General features: G+C 32.4%; 1 protein-coding gene across 1 annotated transcript in view; it reads right to left on the bottom strand.

Annotated features, from left to right (window-relative positions):
- LOC145673312 (pickpocket protein 11-like) overlaps window positions 1-22,880 on the bottom strand; it is a 56,976-nt gene extending 34,096 nt beyond the window's left edge. The window contains exon 1 of the mRNA XM_081742907.1: window positions 22,757-22,880. Coding sequence (XP_081599033.1) covers window positions 22,757-22,839 — 83 coding nt within the window. The 5' untranslated portion in view covers window positions 22,840-22,880. The remainder of the gene's footprint in view (window positions 1-22,756) is intronic.
- Between the last annotated feature and the right edge of the window lie 335 nt (window positions 22,881-23,215).

Raw genomic sequence — 23,215 nt, 5'->3', positions numbered from 1 at the left:
GTTTATATTTTGGCAATTTTGTACCTCTAAAAGGGAACATGTTTTCTCCTGTTTCGTCCTATCATTTCTCATCACCATCGTTTTCGCTGGGGACGTTAAATTCAACATTTCCTAAACTAGCACCAAGAATCGAACTCGGTACGATTGCAAGGTATCCATGTTCACCCGTGAAACGGAACAAAGTGGATCACAAAGTACTTATCTAATTTAAGGAAATAATTTTAAATATGCCTCCATATAACGTAATAAGGCTCCGGTAATAGAAGTGGACGAGATTCGAATGGCAATCAGAAAACTAAAATCAAAGTGTTCGATAGGTATCGATGATGTACCATCATATGTAATAAAACGTTGTGAAGAGAGTTTCTTATTACCTTTACACATGCTATTTAACCTAATACTCCAAACCAGCAAGTTTCCAGCAAAATGGAAACTTACAAAAGTTTGTCCTATTCCTAAAAATAATGATAGTAAAGAAATTCAAAATTATAGACCGGTTTGTATTCTAAACTCATTTGCAAAGATATTTGAAAGCATAATTTATAAGCGCATTGAAAATCACATTAAACCAGTAATATCGGATTATCAACATGGATTCGTTCCTGGCAGATCAACCGTAACAAATCTCGCTGTCTTCACTGACCATCTTGTTGATACATTGGAGAGTAATAATCAAATAGATGTAGTTTATACAGATATTGCAAAAGCATTTGATAAGGTAAACCACACGTTGTTAGTGAATAAACTTAAATTTCTCAACTTTTCTGATCAGTTAATTGCTCTTATGAAGTCATATTTGATGGACAGAAAACAATATGTGGTTAATAAATCCTGTAGATCATTTGAATACATTCAATTTTCTAGAGTCCCACAAGGATCTAATTTAGGGCCGTTACTTTTTATAATATTCATTAATGACCTTCCTAATTGTATTAAAACATCGCATAAACTACTCTATGCAGACGATCTAAAATTATATAGGAGAATTACAACAGCACAGGACTGTGTCAGTTTGCAGGAGGATCTAGACAGAGTAAATGAATGGTGCAAAAGAAATTTGTTAAACATAAATTCAGATAAATGCAAAACCGTGTCCTTCACTAAGAAACGGAATGTTAAATTTCAATATAAGATAGATGGTAAACAATTAAAGGGGGAACAAACTGTCAATGATTTGGGTGTAATATATGATAACAAACTATCGTTTGAGCATCATATAAATCAAATTGTAAATGACGCAAACAGAAATCTTGGATTCATTTTGAGAATGGGAAGGGAATTTAATAAGTCGAATGTTTTACTGAAATTATATTTTTCATTTGTTAGAGCAAAATTAGAATATGCGTCTATTATATGGAATCCCCACACGAAGAAAGATTCTATTAGAATAGAAAGAGTTCAAAATAAATTTCTGCGGTTTCTGGTCTACAAGAGAACAGGCATCTTCCCCACATATGAAAGTAGTGCTTCTCTTAATGAAAATTTTAACACAATGTCTCTCAATCACAGAAGAGTGTTAAATGACATGATATTCTTGTACAAAATATTAAATAATAAATTAAATAGTCTCTGCCTTTCATCTAAGGGTACCCAATGGAAACATACGTGTGGGCAATGGGAATTTCTTTTATTGTAAGAAATCTCGAACAAATGCAACAAAACAGTCACCAACGTGGAGGATGGGTGCAGTGTACAACAAACTGATTAAATGTAAAAATTCTGGATATATACAGTAGGAGTCAGAATAGATTTCGCAAATATATTATAGATATTCTATGTAACTCTGATATGAACACTGTAATTGGGTAGAATAACCTGTTGTGTTCTTCTTCTTCTTAAATAAATAAATAAATAAAATCGATAATCATCAAAGGGAACGAGGTCCGATACTCCCTTCCCCGCCCCAACTCCTGATGTAAATTAAGGTGATCTTATATGTCCTGAGTGATCCCTGCCCCTGAGTAAACATAAGCAAAATTACAATAGGTAATGCAATCCCAAACCAAAGCATCTCTAACTCATTCACTATGGTCCATGTGGGGTCCCAAAAGTGAAATAGGGTCAGCCCGACGTCAAACAAACACATTAGCTCAAACCAAATACCTCTACTTCATTCGCACCAATAAGGGACGTGGTGGCTCAGTGGTAGAGCGTTCACTTCTGCTGTATGGAGTCCCTGGTTCAAAGTAATTTTGTGGTGGGCAACATTATGCTCCAATTTTCTTCCATACTTTCATTCATTTTTCATCGTCACCGTCTCCTTTAGCCTAATCGTGGGACGTAAAACTAAAGATTTCATTTGCACCAGTGTTAGTTCATCTCATCAAAGGGGTAACAAGCAAAAATCAAGTATTCCTCCCAAAGTTCAGCAGCAAAAATAGAACCTACTAATTAACGTGAAATCCGAACCGCATGAGCTCCTTCCGGGAATCGAACTCTGGTCTCCCACGTTAAAGGCGCATACGCTAACCGGTTAGCCACAAAGGAACTCCAAAGTTTTCGAGTTTCATATTAATACTAATACTAATTTATACTATTACTGGGGTCTACTAATTCATAACGTAATAGGTCATCAAGAAAGAGATCATACCTTGTTTTGGTAATTTTATACCCATAAAAGGGAACGAAACAAGCCATCATAAGTTCCAAGCTAAAAATCCCAGTTCAGTGACGTCAAACGAACATATTAGCTCGAACCAACTACCTCTAATTTATTCATACCAGTAGAGGTGCGGTGGCTCAGTGGTAGAGCGTTTACCTCTGCTGTATGTAGTCCCTGATTTAAAACACCTCGAAAATAGTTTTGTGGTGGGCAACATTATGCTCCAATTTTCTCCCACACTTTCATTCCTTTCTTATCGTCACCGTCTCCTTTAGCCTAAACTGCATATGCGTGGGACGTAAAACTAAAGATTTCATTTGCACCCGTGTTAGTCCATCTCATCAAAGATATAACAATCTCCAAATTTTATGCCATAAAAGGGAACGAAAGCATTCGTAAACCTGTACTATTTCATAACGTAATGAATCATCAAGACCATATTTTTAGTAATTTTAAAGAATCATCATGACCTCTGATCCAATACTCCCAATTCAATGACGTCATAGAATGGCCAAGGTACCTCTGATTCATTTACACCATCGTGCATGGCCCCTGAATAAGCATAAGCAAAATTTCAATAGGTGACGTAATCCCGGGCCAAAGCATCCCTGATTCATTGACTATGGTCCATGGGGACCCAAATTGGATAATCGAGAGTAGTATAGTGTCCTTTTTTCACGAGAATTGGAGAAAAGTGCAAATTTCTCACGAGAATTGGTATAATTTCGCCTTATTTCTTACGAAAATTGATACAAATTTCCTTTATTTTCACGAGAATTAATGTATAGTGCAAAATTCTCACGAAAACTGGTACAAATTTCCTTCATTCTCACAACAATTGGTCAACAGTGCAAATTTCTCACGAAAATGGGTGTAAATTTCCTCTTGAATGTTTTATCATATATTTTAATACAATTTATGTTGATTTATACAATTTATGCTGATTACTTACCGTTTTTCCCCAAGCCTTTAAGAAACTTGTTTCTTCCTTTCTTATTTTGCCCTCAAGTGGTGAAGAATAGCTGAAGGAACTTCACATCATGTCCACACAAGTCTTTTTCGTTAATCTTGAACGCAGTTGGTCTTGGTATTCAAGAAACTAATTCTAAAGAAAGAAGGCACATATAATAAAAGAATGGGATGTTCTAAGGTGACGTAACTAAAGGAGAAAGACGGAAAACAAAGGATAAAAAAGTAGGCTTATACCTAAATGTAACCATCGTGTGTGTTCTTAGAAGAATGGATTGCAGACAATCACCCTTTGTGATTTTAACAGATGGTCTTATGGAGCTGTCTCGTAATTTTATCATTGTGTCAATTAGAGAAATAAGGAGCTGTCACTTAAACGTGACATATGCATGTGTGAGAATAGTGTAACCGTGGGAGGCGAGAAAAGAGTGTTTTAAACTTGTCAAATAATTTAGTTTAATGTATTTAGAAAACATGGAAAACTCTGGATAAAGAACAATTGTTAAAAGATATTGACTGTCTAAGATGGAAGGCGTAGGAGAAAGAGAACCCTTTCATAGGGAGTAACGAAAGGAACATAGACACCTGCTTGTATGTGTGTGTTCCAGGGTGATGGAGTTGGGGGGCGAAGTGTACTGTTGTTTTTTTGAGTAAAAGACCATGTTTAAGGGGAGTGTGACTTCTACCGCATGGAAACTGAAAAATATGCGAAAAAAAGAAATAGGAATCATTATTCTAAGGACAAAGATTTTAAGAATGAGATAGTTACGTGTCACTTTTTAAAAGTTAATGTATTGCTTCCCCATAATGAGAGATCGCACGTAGGATTGTATAAGGGAATTGTGTTGTTATTTTGAGCAAAGATCCACTTTAAATTGACGTGTGAGATGTTACGCATTTTGTTAAGACCTTGCCACATACGTAGAGGGGAGAGAAAGGGTGGGCCTTCCTACCTGAGTTCCAAAGAGGAAAAAGACTGAATGAATTGTATACGTAAGGGAACTTTCACTTTTGTGCTTTTTGGAAGAAGTCTTCAAACAAGATTTTTTTAAAGGTATTTCCGCATAACTGATTTTATCCTTTTAAAACTAGAGTAATGAATTAATTATTTATGAATATTAATGAAATGATAATGAATATTAATGAGATGGTAATGAATATTAATGAGGGGGTATTTTATGTAATGATATTGTATTTTCAGTAGCTGATATGTGATTTTAACATAGAATATCATGTTTGGATACTGTATGGGTCTAATGGTGTACGAAGCTTAGACGAATGACAAATTGCATGTATATATGATTAGTTTGTAAGTGGGTACATGTATGTGTAGCTGATATAGGATTTTTAACATAGAATATCATGTTTTGGATACTGTATGCGTCTAAGGGTGTACGAAGCTTAGACGAATGACAAATTGCATGTATATATGATTAGTTTGTAAGTGGGTACATGTATGTGTAGCTGATATGGGATTTTTAACATAGAATATCATGTTTTGGATACTGTATGGGTCTAATGGTGTACGAAGCTTAGACGAATGACAAATTGCATGTATATATGTATAGTTTGTAAGTGGGTAGATGTATGTATGTATGTATATTGGTTTTTGATATCGGGACAGGAATATATGTATCATATTGTAGACATATTATCTTTCGTTTGTATGTAAGTGTTTTAAGCATGTGTTGTTGGCTTGCATAGCTTTAGGGGCTATACTAGGCTGGATGCAAACACCCAAAGTGTTTCTTTTGTATTAATTTTGGATTGTAGCCTTATTTTATCGTATTGTAGAGCTGTATATGTTGTTGTGGTGATATGCTATGTGAATGCAAACACATGAACTGATTATATTGTAGCCTTATAATTTGATTGCTTATGTATATAGATTACCTTGAATACCATGTTAGAATGTATATATTGTGATTTTTTACGTACGCAGATAGTTGTTAGACATGTTGTACGGATATTTTAACCACAAAGGATATCACTGTGCTATAACCCATTTACATATAGATATCTTTTCACTACAGTATTCTAATGTCTTATATTGCTACTTTTACTTACTTTTAAGATGCTTGTTCACCTTATAGAAGACATTATGACATCAACATGGTTTCCAACTTAGAGTCATTTATTGTAGGAACATAAAATTTGTATAAATAACCTTATATGAAGCATAGGTATTCTTCCTTTATCTTATATAGAATACAGATACTTCATATTATATCAATATTTGTTGGAGAAATAAAACATATTATTATAAATTGTAACGCTTTATTGTATTTTCAATATTGGCATATTGATATACATATATAGATATATTTAAATAAGATATTTACTATACTTAGAATATTCTTAATAACTTATTGACATATTTACATTATATATACGTACAAGTACCAACAGATAGGAAAACTTATGGACATATTTCATGATATTATGACCATGTTACTCCATGATGCTACCTTTAGACAGTTTACTATTTACATATACATAGAATACCAATCATTTAACACAGTTATTACTTTGATAACCATATGGCAATGTTCTATAGTCAGTAATACTGTTATGATTTAATCGTCGTCTTTTATTTTGAACTTTCTGATGTGTTTTAGTTTGAGACTTGGATACGATGACAAACCCAGGCTTACGAACAATTCTTCCTGGATTGTGTAACTGTTTTTTCTCAGCTTTATCCCGAACTAGCTGATAAAAATGATCAAAGTTAATTTCTTGTCGTGTACGATGATTTAAAGTTATTCCTCTAATTTTAAATACATAATCTACTTTCCCTATTTGAACTTCTTTCATCCTATAGGCATAATTTTTTGGCCCTAAGCCTATAAATGCATCAATTTCCCACCCATCAGGAACTTCATTAGTTAACTCACCTAAATAGGAACCCAAAGAAAGTGGAGGCTTTTCATTACGTTGCTGCACAAACATAATACTATCAGTGTCGCAGTACAATACACGCTCAGGATCTATAGCTGTTAGTAACTCGTAAAGTTTTAGACGCGCCCAAGAGGTGATGAAGGCTGCAAGCACGACATTTGAAAACTTCCATGGCTTGTTTTTGTTCTCAATGTTTTTATATGATACAATGAGATGTCGCTCTCCAATAGGCAATACAGTTTGTACCTCATATTGGGGTGCACATAGATAACTTAAAAATTTTTCTGGAGTATCCACAATTACAGATTGAGATAAATCTGTTCTTTGTCCCCATTTCCCATACAAGGAATTGAGAAATATTTTGGAAATATATCTTAGACCAGGATTTGATTCAATGTTATTTTCCGTTAACTGAATGCATTCATGTTCATAATAGTCTGCAATATATTTTTCTTGATCTTGTTTACTTTTGCACCAGCTAGGAAATCCTGAAGACTCCTGTTTCATTTTTAAGAAGGAATTGACATAATCTTTAAATAGATTATCTTCTGATCCAGATAATTTGAATTCCCAAATTTCGATAATTTGTAGAATTTTGTATCCGAGATCTAAAGCTATATGAAGTTCAGGAGTACAGTATGTACCAATAAGGACACGCTCGGTATCATTGTGCATGCAATTGTTGTTACTTTGTTCCATACACGTACGACATAACCCAAACAAAAGGCGCTCATTACATGTATATGGTAAAATTGGAAAATATAAGTCTTTGGGAGGTAAGATACTACATTTCACTAATCCATGAATACTTTGCACTTGTGGAAAGTCAGGCCCCTTGTATATTATAGGTTTACGTGCCATCACCCAGGGGTAAAGACTGGTAATATCATAATATGACACAAACTCTTCGCTGGTACATTCGTACAAGGCATTAAAACATTCTGTACGTCCACCATGAAAACTATCTTTAGGTACAAGATGATCAACAAGATCATGACACTGTGTTTGAATAAACTGCTGTAATTTTTTGTCATTTTTTACCATATGATCCCATTCACACTCCCACATTTCAACGACATTAAGATTTAATTTTTTAAGAAATGCTATTTTTATGGTAGTGTTTTCATACCGATCTTGTAGTGATGTACCTTGCTTACAGGTAGAATCTAGCGACACGTGTCGTAGTGTAGGATAACAGTTTAAACACCCGTGATAGTAACATCTATGAAATTCGTAAACTGTATTTGTTTTAGTTTCAAATCCATCAACCTTACACCTCCCAAATCGTTTTTCCAAGCCATTCCCAGAATGGAGAATTTCACTACCAGTAGTACCTTCTAAGTATCGCAGCCAGTACATTGCCTTCAGACTTTGACGATCACGATGGTCAAACCCATAAGGTGGAATAATTGGAATAATTTCTTTGGGTAAATATAAGGTACGATATGTTAGTATTGCCAAACTAGCAATAGTTGGTGCAGCGATAAAACATTGGATACCATTTGTTTTGTCTTCAATTAAGTTTGAAAATTTAATGACAGCCTCTGCTAAAATTTTAACATCATTCCGACAATATTCAATCATTTCCTTTTGGAGATTATACTCCTCATTACTTGTAACACGTTCTTTGTGCCATATGATAAGTTGCTCTCAATCTTCACTGCTCCTTGAATCAGGATCAAAATATTTTAGATCAGGAATTTTGCCTATATAATTTTGGTTTTCTAATGTATTAAAGAAGTACGGAAAATCTCCCTTTCGTAAATTTGCAGAAAGACCTAACGTCTTAGGTAATTTAGATAATTTAACTCCCATATACAAATATGTGTCACGAAAGTAAATCTTTTGTCCTAAACGCATTTCAATAATTTTTTGCCCTGACATTATTACTTCAGGTGTAAAATGATGGTTTATGATCAAAGTTTTAGCACAGAATTGCATATCATAATTACTGCCATTATGGGAAAGCACAACGATTTTTTTAAACATTGGTCGAGTTATTAATACATGATTAACAAATTCTTCAATGTTGTAAAAATCAAACGAACGGAACCCATTTTTATCACCGCATACAAAGCATGTATCATCAAGTTTCATGTCCTTACACTTGTAACAAGCATGAATACAATTTACAAAATTTACATGATGTTCTTGTTCTCCCTGTTCATTTTTAGGAAGCAACATTGTTTCTACATCAAAGATAATGTACAAAAAGGTATCTACATGTTGCATTATAGCCGTTTGAACAAAACAAATATGGTCATCGCTTACATATGTGTAACATGTTTTACAATAACGTTCACCACATTCATGTTGAGACTTGCGTGAACGCATATCATTCATAGTACCACAATGGACACAAATTTTCTTTGTTTCACATAAACTTTTTCCGCAAACATTTATTGTTTTATGATTAGCAAAACATTGTTCTGAAGAAAACAGTCTATGACAATCAAGGCATTCAACTTTAATATTATTATCATTATTAGAAACATTATGATACTTTTCGCACATTGGACATTTGAAGTTACACTTATGATTTTGTGTATGATGATAACCTTTCAAACAATACTGACAATATTTCCGTTTGTTTAATAGTGTTGTAATGTTGGTAATTAATTCGTAGTGTCCTTCACTGTACAAAATCAAAATTTTCTTTGATGCATGTATTCCAGGATAAATTACATTATAGTTTCGAGTCAATCCGTTCTTTTCGTAAACAACAATTTGATAATGAGGCGCTAGCTTATTTTGAAACTTTTTTACATCATCAATAGTACACCCATTACGGATTTCAATGTCAACTTTAGCATTGACACACAATTGCTTTGCTTGTTTCATCAATCGTTCAGAATGATTTTTCAATTCATATACGTAGTTATAACGATGATCAGCCTTACCCATTCCAAGAATAATACTCTTGGGAAGACAATACACATCCTTTTCTACAGGAATAGTACATTGTTCCAGGTGTGTTACAAGATCAACAAATTTTGATGAACCCCTTGTTCGTCCCCTACCTTTACGTGAATCAACAATATGAATTTTGAAATTTACTTTTTCACCTAATAAATAATTTTTATTACTATTTAAAACATTTTCAATTTTACGAAATAGAATGTCGGAGCTTAAATCCGACTTTTGACGCCACGAAATGTATATTGGTTTATTAATCGTAGAAGCAGAACTTTCTATTGTTATACCAATATACATATCATCATCGACGTCATTTAAAACGTGATCCTTTACAAATTCAAATAACAACTGAATATATTTTTCAGGATCATCTATTCCGCTAGTTTGCATACGTTCAATTGTAACTTCCTTTCCTGTAAGTCCAAAATAAGTATATTGTTTGATTCTACTATTAACAATACGAAAATATTCATTTGTTTTACCACTTCCATATATGTTAGGTTGTGATACAGTATTAGTATTAGGACTTGGAAAGTTTATAAAATTTTCCATGAACACGCTAAAGTCATGTGTAGTTAAACTATTAGCTTTTCCTTCAGACACAAGTTCCATAAACTTTTCACGAGCTAAATTCTTTATATTATCTTGACGAAAGAAGCCTACATGATATAAATCAATAATATCTTTTGCAGACTTACATTTTTTCAAAACAACATGAGGATCAGAACCAAAATGTATAAACAACGCTTGCAATAACTTGGAATAAGCTTCATTGCTTACCCTGGCACCCGTAGCATGACATTGTGTTATCACTTCCCATGTAAATAAAACTTCGTTTGGATTTTCATATCCACGTGCTTCTTGTGCTGACAACATGGTACAGATGACAGACTGTCCTTCCATTGTATTATTGACACACTAAATATGTAATTGCAATTTGAATTATTGTGTTTTATACAGTAAATATTTTACACAATGATGTACACAGAACTTTGATATTTCTTTTCACAGTTTTTTAAATGACAAGGTTTCGTAAGTAGACTTTTATGATATGATTCACAATGTGTTGACCAAAGATACACTTTTTAAGAATTTTACACTTAGCAGTAAGTATAATAATAAAACTTTCCCGAACTTGTTTCAGTTCACAACAGATTTAGTTGTAAGTTTACCGACAGCACACTTGAAAGCTTGTCGGCAATTGCACTAACACATGCCGTTAACTACAATCATAAAACTTCCCGTAACTTTTTCAGTTTAGTATTGATGCACTACCACTTGTCACTAACTATATTTTAGTTCACCAAAGATATACTTTTAAGTTTATCGGTTAATCCTTTAGCACTTTCCGATAATTGTAATTTACAAAGTGCCGTAATAAAATTGTTTTAGACTAATTACAGCACGCAAAGTACAAACAGGAAGTGTGTTTACTTTTTATTGATTGTTTATTATCAACACTAATAAATGGAAATTCCAAGAACTCCACACGAAGATTCCCGAAGATTGCCGAAGGTTCCCGAAGTTTCCCGAAGTTTTCCGAACATTGCCGAACCTAACCGAAGATGAACATGAGAGTTTATCCACAATTCCTGTACATGTTGGTTAATGTACCACACGAATGGTTCCGAAAATTGCCGAATTTAACCGAAGATGGACATAAGAATGTATGAACAATTCCTGTACACGTTTAGTAAATGTAACTTGCAAAAGTCTTGTAACTTTAAAGATCAGCAAAGATATATTTCAAAGTTTATTATTAGATGTAACTTTGTAACAAAATTGGTATTTTAAAATAAATGATTTAACAACAGAGAGTATACCAATGATTGGCTTTACTTTAACAGTAGTAATTTTATAGTGCGCGGCGCGGCTTGCTGCGCGGGATTTATAGTTTTAAAATTTAATCTCGTACCCAAACGCACTTAGTTTTTGTAATTTCGTACTCAAACACATTTCGTTTTGTAGTCTCGTACCCAAAGGCATTTGGTTTGTAATCTCGTACGCAGGTGCTTTAACATATTTTAAATTAGTATTAGTAATATTACACAATATGATGTAATTTGTAAATGCACTATTAAAGTTTGCAACACTTGAAATAATTATAGCTACTTGTTTTGTATGTTTTTCCACTGTGTTATCGGTCTAAAAAATTCCTTTGTTAGTAGTGCTAAGAATTTGTTTTGTCTGCATTGCTACAGGTGTTTAAACTGGTTTAAACCGGTTTAAACTAGTTTATTGTTTTTGTTATACAAATATTCAGTTCTGCAAGAACTTCGTTGTTAATTTTTTATTTGTTTGCTTCCAGCGTAAACTCTGTTTATTTGTTGGTTCGTTTGCTGTGCAAACTCGTTGTTAAAATTTGATTGTGAAAATATAAAAAATTCCTGTGCAAGCTCCTTATTTATTTAACCTTTCGTAATAAATTACTCGAACACTACGTGTGAGCATACCAAAGATAATTTGAAAATATTTAAAAAATGAAGTAAACTTAGAATTAATTCCGATAGAAACACAAAGTAACATAGTTACAAATATTTTATTCGTTCGCTTCATTAGCAGCTCAGAGGAATTACATTCCGAAAATATTAAAATTAACAAAACAACTTAAACATAAGAAAGTTATTTTAGCATGACACAAGATGATTAAACTTAAAATTTATTACATGAAGCTCTTTGATTGTTAAATGGAGAAGTAAAATTTAAGTCAGTGTTGCAATTCAATACATGAACTAAAAGTAAAAGTACAAGTTCCCAAAAGTAAAGTGTAGAAACAAAACTTAAAACACAATGTTGCAATCTAAATTGGAAAGAAAATTAAAAGTATAAGTTCCGAAAGAAAAAACGTAAACTGGAATAAAAAGGGCACAAACACAATTAAAAACAATGTTGCAATCTAACATACAAAACGGAAAATAAAAAATATAGAAGCAAAACTTAAAACACAATGTTGCAATTAAAAATGCAAAGCTAAAAAAATACAGAACCAAAACTTAAAGCAGTGTTGTCATCAAAAATACAGGAGCAAAAGTTTAAAATACAATGTTGCAATCCAAATTGCAAAAGAAAAAATTAAAAATACAAGTTTAAAAATTGAAACATTCAAAACTAAAAATACAGAATCAAAATACAATGTTGCAATCCAAATTGCAAAAGAATATTAAAAGTACAACTTTAAAACACAATGTTACATTACAAAATCCGAAACAAAATTAAAATTACAAGTTAAGAAATAGAATTGGAAACTGAAAAAATACAGAAACAAAAAATTTTAAAGAACACAATGTTGCAATCCAAATTGCAAAAAAAGAAAAATTAAAAGTACAAGTTAAAGTTTGAAAAATGTAGTTAAAATAAAAAATACATAAGCAAAATTAAAAACAATGCTGCAACCAAAAATACAAAAAGGAAAAATACAATCATGAGACATACGAACATTAATTAGTAGTATACGGAGTTGCACTTTTACCGTCATTATTTTAATGACATGAGTTTGCAACACATTTTGGGGAAATAAGGTCCGTATACTACTAATTAATGTTCGTATGTCTCATGATTGTATTTTTCCTTTTTGTATTTTTGGTTGCAGCATTGTTTTTAATTTTGCTTATGTATTTTTTATTTTAACTACATTTTTCAAATTTTAACTTGTACTTTTAATTTTTCTTTTTTTGCAATTTGGATTGCAACATTGTGTTCTTTAAAATTTTTTGTTTCTGTATTTTTTTCAGTTTCCAATTCTATTTCTTAACTTGTAATTTTAATTTTGTGTCGGATTTTGTAATGTAACATTGTGTTTTAAAGTTGTACTTTTAATATTCTTTTGCAATTTGGATTGCAACATTGTATTTTCATTCTGTATTTTTAGTTTTGAATGTTTCAATTTTTAAACTTGTATTTTTAATTTTTTCTTTTGCAATTTGGATTGCAACATTGTATTTTAAACTTTTGCTCCTGTATTTTTGATGACAACATTGCTTTAAGTTTTGGTTCTTTATTTTTTTAGCTTTGCATTTTTAATTGCAACATTGTGTTTTAAGTTTTGCTTCTATATTTTTTATTTTCCGTTTTGTATGTTAGATTGCAACATTGTTTATAATTTTGTTTGTGCCCTTTTTATTCCAGTTTACGTTTTTTCTTTCGGAACTTATACTTTTAATTTTCTTTCCAATTTAGATTGCAACATTGTGTTTTAAGTTTTATTTCTACACTTTACTTTTGGGAACTTGTACTTTTACTTTTAGTTCATGTATTGAATTGCAACACTGACTTAAATTTTACTTCTCCATTTAACAATCAAAGAGCTTCATGTAATAAATTTTAAGTTTAATCATCTTGTGTCATGCTAAAATAACTTTCTTAAGTTTAAGTTGTTTTGTTAATTTTAATATTTTCGGAATGTAATTCCTCTAAACTGCTAATGAAGCGAACGAATAAAATATTTGTAACTATGTTACTTTGTGTTTCTATCGGAATTAATTCTAAGTTTACTTCATTTTTTAAATATTTTCAAATTTTCTTTGGTATGCTCACACGTAGTGTTCGAGTAATTTATTACGAAAGGTTAAATAAATAAGGAGCTTGCACAGGAATTTTTTATATTTTCACAATCAAATTTTAACAACGAGTTTGCACAGCAAACGAACCAACAAATAAACAGAGTTTACGCTGGAAGCAAACAAATAAAAAATTAACAACGAAGTTCTTGCAGAACTGAATATTTGTATAACAAAAACAATAAACTAGTTTAAACCGGTTTAAACCAGTTTAAACACCTGTAGCAATGCAGACAAAACAAATTCTTAGCACTACTAACAAAGGAATTTTTTAGACCGATAACACAGTGGAAAAGCATACAAAACAAGTAGCTATAATTATTTCAAGTGTTGCAAACTTTAATAGTGCATTTACAAATTACATCATATTGTGTAATATTACTAATACTAATTTAAAATATGTTAAAGCACCTGCGTACGAGATTACAAACCAAATGCCTTTGGGTACGAGACTACAAAACGAAATGTGTTTGAGTACGAAATTACAAAAACTAAGTGCGTTTGGGTACGAGATTAAATTTTAAAACTATAAATCCCGCGCAGCAAGCCGCGCCGCGCACTATAAAATTACTACTGTTAAAGTAAAGCCAATCATTGGTATACTCTCTGTTGTTAAATCATTTATTTTAAAATACCAATTTTGTTACAAAGTTACATCTAATAATAAACTTTGAAATATATCTTTGCTGATCTTTAAAGTTACAAGACTTTTGCAAGTTACATTTACTAAACGTGTACAGGAATTGTTCATACATTCTTATGTCCATCTTCGGTTAAATTCGGCAATTTTCGGAACCATTCGTGTGGTACATTAACCAACATGTACAGGAATTGTGGATAAACTCTCATGTTCATCTTCGGTTAGGTTCGGCAATGTTCGGAAAACTTCGGGAAACTTCGGGAACCTTCGGCAATCTTCGGGAATCTTCGTGTGGAGTTCTTGGAATTTCCATTTATTAGTGTTGATAATAAACAATCAATAAAAAGTAAACACACTTCCTGTTTGTACTTTGCGTGCTGTAATTAGTCTAAAACAATTTTATTACGGCACTTTGTAAATTACAATTATCGGAAAGTGCTAAAGGATTAACCGATAAACTTAAAAGTATATCTTTGGTGAACTAAAATATAGTTAGTGACAAGTGGTAGTGCATCAATACTAAACTGAAAAAGTTACGGGAAGTTTTATGATTGTAGTTAACGGCATGTGTTAGTGCAATTGCCGACAAGCTTTCAAGTGTGCTGTCGGTAAACTTACAACTAAATCTGTTGTGAACTGAAACAAGTTCGGGAAAGTTTTATTATTATACTTACTGCTAAGTGTAAAATTCTTAAAAAGTGTATCTTTGGTCAACACATTGTGAATCATATCATAAAAGTCTACTTACGAAACCTTGTCATTTAAAAAACTGTGAAAAGAAATATCAAAGTTCTGTGTACATCATTGTGTAAAATATTTACTGTATAAAACACAATAATTCAAATTGCAATTACATATTTAGTGTGTCAATAATACAATGGAAGGACAGTCTGTCATCTGTACCATGTTGTCAGCACAAGAAGCACGTGGATATGAAAATCCAAACGAAGTTTTATTTACATGGGAAGTGATAACACAATGTCATGCTACGGGTGCCAGGGTAAGCAATGAAGCTTATTCCAAGTTATTGCAAGCGTTGTTTATACATTTTGGTTCTGATCCTCATGTTGTTTTGAAAAAATGTAAGTCTGCAAAAGATATTATTGATTTATATCATGTAGGCTTCTTTCGTCAAGATAATATAAAGAATTTAGCTCGTGAAAAGTTTATGGAACTTGTGTCTGAAGGAAAAGCTAATAGTTTAACTACACATGACTTTAGCGTGTTCATGGAAAATTTTATAAACTTTCCAAGTCCTAATACTAATACTGTATCACAACCTAACATATATGGAAGTGGTAAAACAAATGAATATTTTCGTATTGTTAATAGTAGAATCAAACAATATACTTATTTTGGACTTACAGGAAAGGAAGTTACAATTGAACGTATGCAAACTAGCGGAATAGATGATCCTGAAAAATATATTCAGTTGTTATTTGAATTTGTAAAGGATCACGTTTTAAATGACGTCGATGATGATATGTATATTGGTATAACAATAGAAAGTTCTGCTTCTACGATTAATAAACCAATATACATTTCGTGGCGTCAAAAGTCGGATTTAAGCTCCGACATTCTATTTCGTAAAATTGAAAATGTTTTAAATAGTAATAAAAATTATTTATTAGGTGAAAAAGTAAATTTCAAAATTCATATTGTTGATTCACGTAAAGGTAGGGGACGAACAAGGGGTTCATCAAAATTTGTTGATCTTGTAACACACCTGGAACAATGTACTATTCCTGTAGAAAAGGATGTGTATTGTCTTCCCAAGAGTATTATTCTTGGAATGGGTAAGGCTGATCATCGTTATAACTACGTATATGAATTGAAAAATCATTCTGAACGATTGATGAAACAAGCAAAGCAATTGTGTGTCAATGCTAAAGTTGACATTGAAATCCGTAATGGGTGTACTATTGATGATGTAAAAAAGTTTCAAAATAAGCTAGCGCCTCATTATCAAATTGTTGTTTACGAAAAGAACGGATTGACTCGAAACTATAATGTAATTTATCCTGGAATACATGCATCAAAGAAAATTTTGATTTTGTACAGTGAAGGACACTACGAATTAATTACCAACATTACAACACTATTAAACAAACGGAAATATTGTCAGTATTGTTTGAAAGGTTATCATCATACACAAAATCATAAGTGTAACTTCAAATGTCCAATGTGCGAAAAGTATCATAATGTTTCTAATAATGATAATAATATTAAAGTTGAATGCCTTGATTGTCATAGACTGTTTTCTTCAGAACAATGTTTTGCTAATCATAAAACAATAAATGTTTGCGGAAAAAGTTTATGTGAAACAAAGAAAATTTGTGTCCATTGTGGTACTATGAATGATATGCGTTCACGCAAGTCTCAACATGAATGTGGTGAACGTTATTGTAAAACATGTTACACATATGTAAGCGATGACCATATTTGTTTTGTTCAAACGGCTATAATGCAACATGTAGATACCTTTTTGTACATTATCTTTGATGTAGAAACAATGTTGCTTCCTAAAAATGAACAGGGAGAACAAGAACATCATGTAAATTTTGTAAATTGTATTCATGCTTGTTACAAGTGTAAGGACATGAAACTTGATGATACATGCTTTGTATGCGGTGATAAAAATGGGTTCCGTTCGTTTGATTTTTACAACATTGAAGAATTTGTTAATCATGTATTAATAACACGACCAATGTTTAAAAAAATCGTTGTGCTTTCCCATAATGGCAGTAATTATGATATGCAATTCTGTGCTAAAACTTTGATCATAAACCATCATTTTACACCTGAAGTAATAATGTCAGGGCAAAAAATTATTGAAATGCGTTTAGGACAAGATTTACTTTCGTGACACATATTTGTATATGGGAGTTAAATTATCTAAATTACCTAAGACGTTAGGTCTTTCTGCAAATTTACGAAAGGGAGATTTTCCGTACTTCTTTAATACATTAGAAAACCAAAATTATATAGGCAAAATTCCTGATATAAAATATTTTGATCCTGATTCAAGGAGCAGTGAAGATCGAGAGCAACTTATCATATGGCACAAAGAACGTGTTACAAGTAATGAGGAGTATAATCTCCAAAAGGAAATGATTGAATATTGCCGGAATGATGTTAAAATTTTAGCAGAGGCTGTCATTAAATTTTCAAACTTAATTGAAGACAAAACAAATGGTATCCAATGTTTTATCGCTGCACCAACTATTGCTAGTTTGGCAATACTAACATATCGTACCTTATATTTACCCAAAGAAATTATTCCAATTATTCCACCTTATGGGTTTGACCATCGTGATCGTCAAAGTCTGAAGGCAATGTACTGGCTGCGATACTTAGAAGGTACTACTGGTAGTGAAATTCTCCATTCTGGGAATGGCTTGGAAAAACGATTTGGGAGGTATAAGGTTGATGGATTTGAAACTAAAACAAATACAGTTTACGAATTTCATGGATGTTACTATCACGGGTGTTTAAACTGTTATCCTACACTACGACACGTGTCGCTAGATTCTACCTGTAAGCAAGGTACATCACTACAAGATCGGTATGAAAACACTACCATAAAAATAGCATTTCTTAAAAAATTAAATCTTAATGTCGTTGAAATGTGGGAGTGTGAATGGGATCATATGGTAAAAAATGACAAAATATTCAAACACAGTGTCATGATCTTGTTGATCATCTTGTACCTAAAGATAGTTTTCATGGTGGACGTACAGAATGTTTTAATGCCTTGTACGAATGTACCAGCGAAGAGTTTGTGTCATATTATGATATTACCAGTCTTTACCCCTGGGTGATGGCACGTAAACCTATAATATACAAGGGGCCTGACTTTCCACAAGTGCAAAGTATTCATGGATTAGTGAAATGTAGTATCTTACCTCCCAAAGACTTATATTTTCCAATTTTACCATATACATGTAATGAGCGCCTTTTGTTTGGGTTATGTCGTACGTGTATGGAACAAAGTAACAACAATTGCATGCACAATGATACCGAGCGTGTCCTTATTGGTACATACTGTACTCCTGAACTTCATATAGCTTTAGATCTCGGATACAAAATTCTACAAATTATCGAAATTTGGGAATTCAAATTATCTGGATCAGAAGATAATCTATTTAAAGATTATGTCAATTCCTTCTTAAAAATGAAACAGGAGTCTTCAGGATTTCCTAGCTGGTGCAAAAGTAAACAAGATCAAGAAAAATATATTGCAGACTATTATGAACATGAATGCATTCAGTTAACGGAAAATAACATTGAATCAAATCCTGGTCTAAGATATATTTCCAAAATATTTCTCAATTCCTTGTATGGGAAATGGGGACAAAGAACAGATTTATCTCAATCTGTAATTGTGGATACTCCAGAAAAAAATTTGTTATCTATGGGCACCCCAATATGAGGTACAAACTGTATTGTCTATTGGAGAGCGACATCTCATTGTATCATATAAAAACATTGAGAACAAAAACAAGCCATGGAAGTTTTCAAATGTCGTGCTTGCAGCCTTCATCACCTCTTGGGCGCGTCTAAAACTTTACGAGTTACTAACAGCTATAGATCCTGAGCGTGTATTGTACTGCGACACTGATAGTATTATGTTTGTGCAGCAACGTAATGAAAAGCCTCCACTTTCTTTGGGTTCCTATTTAGGTGAGTTAACTAATGAAGTTCCTGATGGGTGGGAAATTGATGCATTTATAGGCTTAGGGCCAAAAAATTATGCCTATAGGATGAAAGAAGTTCAAACAGGGAATGTAGATTATGTATTTAAAATTAGAGGAATAACTTTAAATCATCGTACACGACAAGAAATTAACTTTGATCATTTTTATCAGCTAGTTCGGGATAAAGCTGAGAAAAAACAGTTACACAATCCAGGAAGAATTGTTCGTAAGCCTGGGTTTGTCATCGTATCCAAGTCTCAAACTAAAACACATCAGAAAGTTCAAAATAAAAGACGACGATTAAATCATAACAGTATTACTGACTATAGAACATTGCCATATGGTTATCAAAGTAATAACTGTGTTAAATGATTGGTATTCTATGTATATGTAAATAGTAAACTGTCTAAAGGTAGCATCATGGAGTAACATGGTCATAATATCATGAAATATGTCCATAAGTTTTCCTATCTGTTGGTACTTGTACGTATATATAATGTAAATATGTCAATAAGTTATTAAGAATATTCTAAGTATAGTAAATATCTTATTTAAATATATCTATATATGTATATCAATATGCCAATATCGAAAATACAATAAAGCGTTACAATTTATAATAATATGTTTTATTTCTCCAACAAATATTGATATAATATGAAGTATCTGTATTCTATATAAGATAAAGGAAGAATACCTATGCTTCATATAAGGTTATTTATACAAATTTTATGTTCCTACAATAAATGACTCTAAGTTGGAAACCATGTTGATGTCATAATGTCTTCTATAAGGTGAACAAGCATCTTAAAAGTAAGTAAAAGTAGCAATATAAGACATTAGAATACTGTAGTGAAAAGATATCTATATGTAAATGGGTTATAGCACAGTGATATCCTTTGTGGTTAAAATATCCGTACAACATGTCTAACAACTATCTGCGTACGTAAAAAATCACAATATATACATTCTAACATGGTATTCAAGGTAATCTATATACATAAGCAATCAAATTATAAGGCTACAATATAATCAGTTCATGTGTTTGCATTCACATAGCATATCACCACAACAACATATACAGCTCTACAATACGATAAAATAAGGCTACAATCCAAAATTAATACAAAAGAAACACTTTGGGTGTTTGCATCCAGCCTAGTATAGCCCCTAAAGCTATGCAAGCCAACAACACATGCTTAAAACACTTACATGCAAACGAAAGATAATATGTCTACAATATGATACATATATTCCTGTCCCGAAATCAAAAACCAATATACATACATACATACATCTACCCACTTACAAACTATACATATATACATGCAATTTGTCATTCGTCTAAGCTTCGTACACCATTAGACCCATACAGTATCCAAAACATGATATTCTATGTTAAAAATCCCATATCAGCTACACATACATGTACCCACTTACAAACTAATCATATATACATGCAATTTGTCATTCGTCTAAGCTTCGTACACCCTTAGACCCATACAGTATCCAAAACATGATATTCTATGTTAAAAATCCTATATCAGCTACACATACATGTACCCACTTACAAACTAATCATATATACATGCAATTTGTCATTCGTCTAAGCTTCGTACACCATTAGACTCATACAGTATCCAAACATGATATTCTATGTTAAAATCACATATCAGCTACTGAAAATACAATATCATTACATAAAATACCCCCTCATTAATATTCATTACCATCTCATTAATATTCATTATCATTTCATTAATATTCATAAATAATTAATTCATTACTCTAGTTTTAAAAGGATAAAATCAGTTATGCGGAAATACCTTTAAAAAAATCTTGTTTGAAGACTTCTTCCAAAAAGCACAAAAGTGAAAGTTCCCTTACGTATACAATTCATTCAGTCTTTTTCCTCTTTGGAACTCAGGTAGGAAGGCCCACCCTTTCTCTCCCCTCTACGTATGTGGCAAGGTCTTAACAAAATGCGTAACATCTCACACGTCAATTTAAAGTGGATCTTTGCTCAAAATAACAACACAATTCCCTTATACAATCCTACGTGCGATCTCTCATTATGGGGAAGCAATACATTAACTTTTAAAAAGTGACACGTAACTATCTCATTCTTAAAATCTTTGTCCTTAGAATAATGATTCCTATTTCTTTTTTTCGCATATTTTTCAGTTTCCATGCGGTAGAAGTCACACTCCCCTTAAACATGGTCTTTTACTAAAAAAAAACAACAGTACACTTCGCCCCCCAACTCCATCACCCTGGAACACACACATACAAGCAGGTGTCTATGTTCCTTTCGTTACTCCCTATGAAAGGGTTCTCTTTCTCCTACGCCTTCCATCTTAGACAGTCAATATCTTTTAACAATTGTTCTTTATCCAGAGTTTTCCATGTTTTCTAAATACATTAAACTAAATTATTTGACAAGTTTAAAACACTCTTTTCTCGCCTCCCACGGTTACACTATTCTCACACATGCATATGTCACGTTTAAGTGACAGCTCCTTATTTCTCTAATTGACACAATGATAAAATTACGAGACAGCTCCATAAGACCATCTGTTACGATCACAAAGGGTGATTGTCTGCAATCCATTCTTCTAAGAACACACACGATGGTTACATTTAGGTATAAGCCTACTTTTTTATCCTTTGTTTTCCGTCTTTCTCCTTTAGTTACGTCACCTTAGAACATCCCATTCTTTTATTATATGTGCCTTCTTTCTTTAGAATTAGTTTCTTGAATACCAAGACCAACTGCGTTCAAGATTAACGAAAAAGACTTGTGTGGACATGATGTGAAGTTCCTTCAGCTATTCTTCACCACTTGAGGGCAAAATAAGAAAGGAAGAAACAAGTTTCTTAAAGGCTTGGGGAAAAACGGTAAGTAATCAGCATAAATTGTATAAATCAACATAAATTGTATTAAAATATATGATAAAACATTCAAGAGGAAATTTACACCCATTTTCGTGAGAAATTTGCACTGTTGACCAATTGTTGTGAGCAGTGGCGTATTTACGATTTTGTTTCGGGAGGGGCTTTGCTAACTTTCGGGGGGAGCTTTGCCTGGGAATGTGAAAATTCTGCAAGATATTTCATTTACTTTACTATACTAAGTAAGATTTCGGGGGGGGCTTAAGCCCGGAAGCCACCCCCCTAAATACGCCACTGGTTGTGAGAATGAAGGAAATTTGTACCAGTTTTCGTGAGAATTTTGCACTATACATTAATTCTCGTGAAAATAAAGGAAATTTGTATCAATTTTCGTAAGAAATAAGGCGAAATTATACCAATTCTCGTGAGAAATTTGCACTTTTCTCCAATTCTCGTGAAAAAAGGACACTATACTACTATCGAGAGTTCGGTAGAGTGGGGCCGTTACTACTGCAGGACAGGAAAAAATATTAGTTTGGTATCCTCTATATTACATCTCTTACTTCTTTGTAGCGATGGTACTTACGTGGCACTGAAAGTACTTTCGAAGTTATATACAATGTCTTCACACGGTGGCATACAGTCGCAGGGATTCATTGCAGCTGACATGTTAAAACCTGGTGTATTGGGTGGTGGTGTGTTTTTCCTTATTGAAGCTAAAAATAAAAAGTGAGAATTATCCATTGTAATGATGATATAATGATTAATACAAAATGTTACTTACTTATAAATGTAGGCAAAGTATAAGCACGAAGTATCATTGAATGCATTCAATGCTCCATTGTGGATGTCATTATCATGAAAGTATATTTGATGAAAATTTTATTTTCTGAAGTGATTAACAATAAAGTTTCAAGAATTTATGATTTCGTATTCTCAATAAATAAACTTATGTATATACAGGTGCAATTGCATGTTTGTTTTTTGCAGTTAACATTTCTTTCCACTGGAGATGCTTCATGCTATAGGTATGGCAGGCACGTAG

The sequence above is a fragment of the Thermobia domestica genome, chromosome 16, assembly GCF_964235325.1.
Source record: "Thermobia domestica chromosome 16, izTheDome1.hap1.1, whole genome shotgun sequence".
Classification (NCBI taxonomy): Eukaryota; Metazoa; Arthropoda; class Insecta; order Zygentoma; family Lepismatidae; genus Thermobia; species Thermobia domestica.
This window is presented reverse-complemented; position numbering and strand designations above follow the sequence as displayed.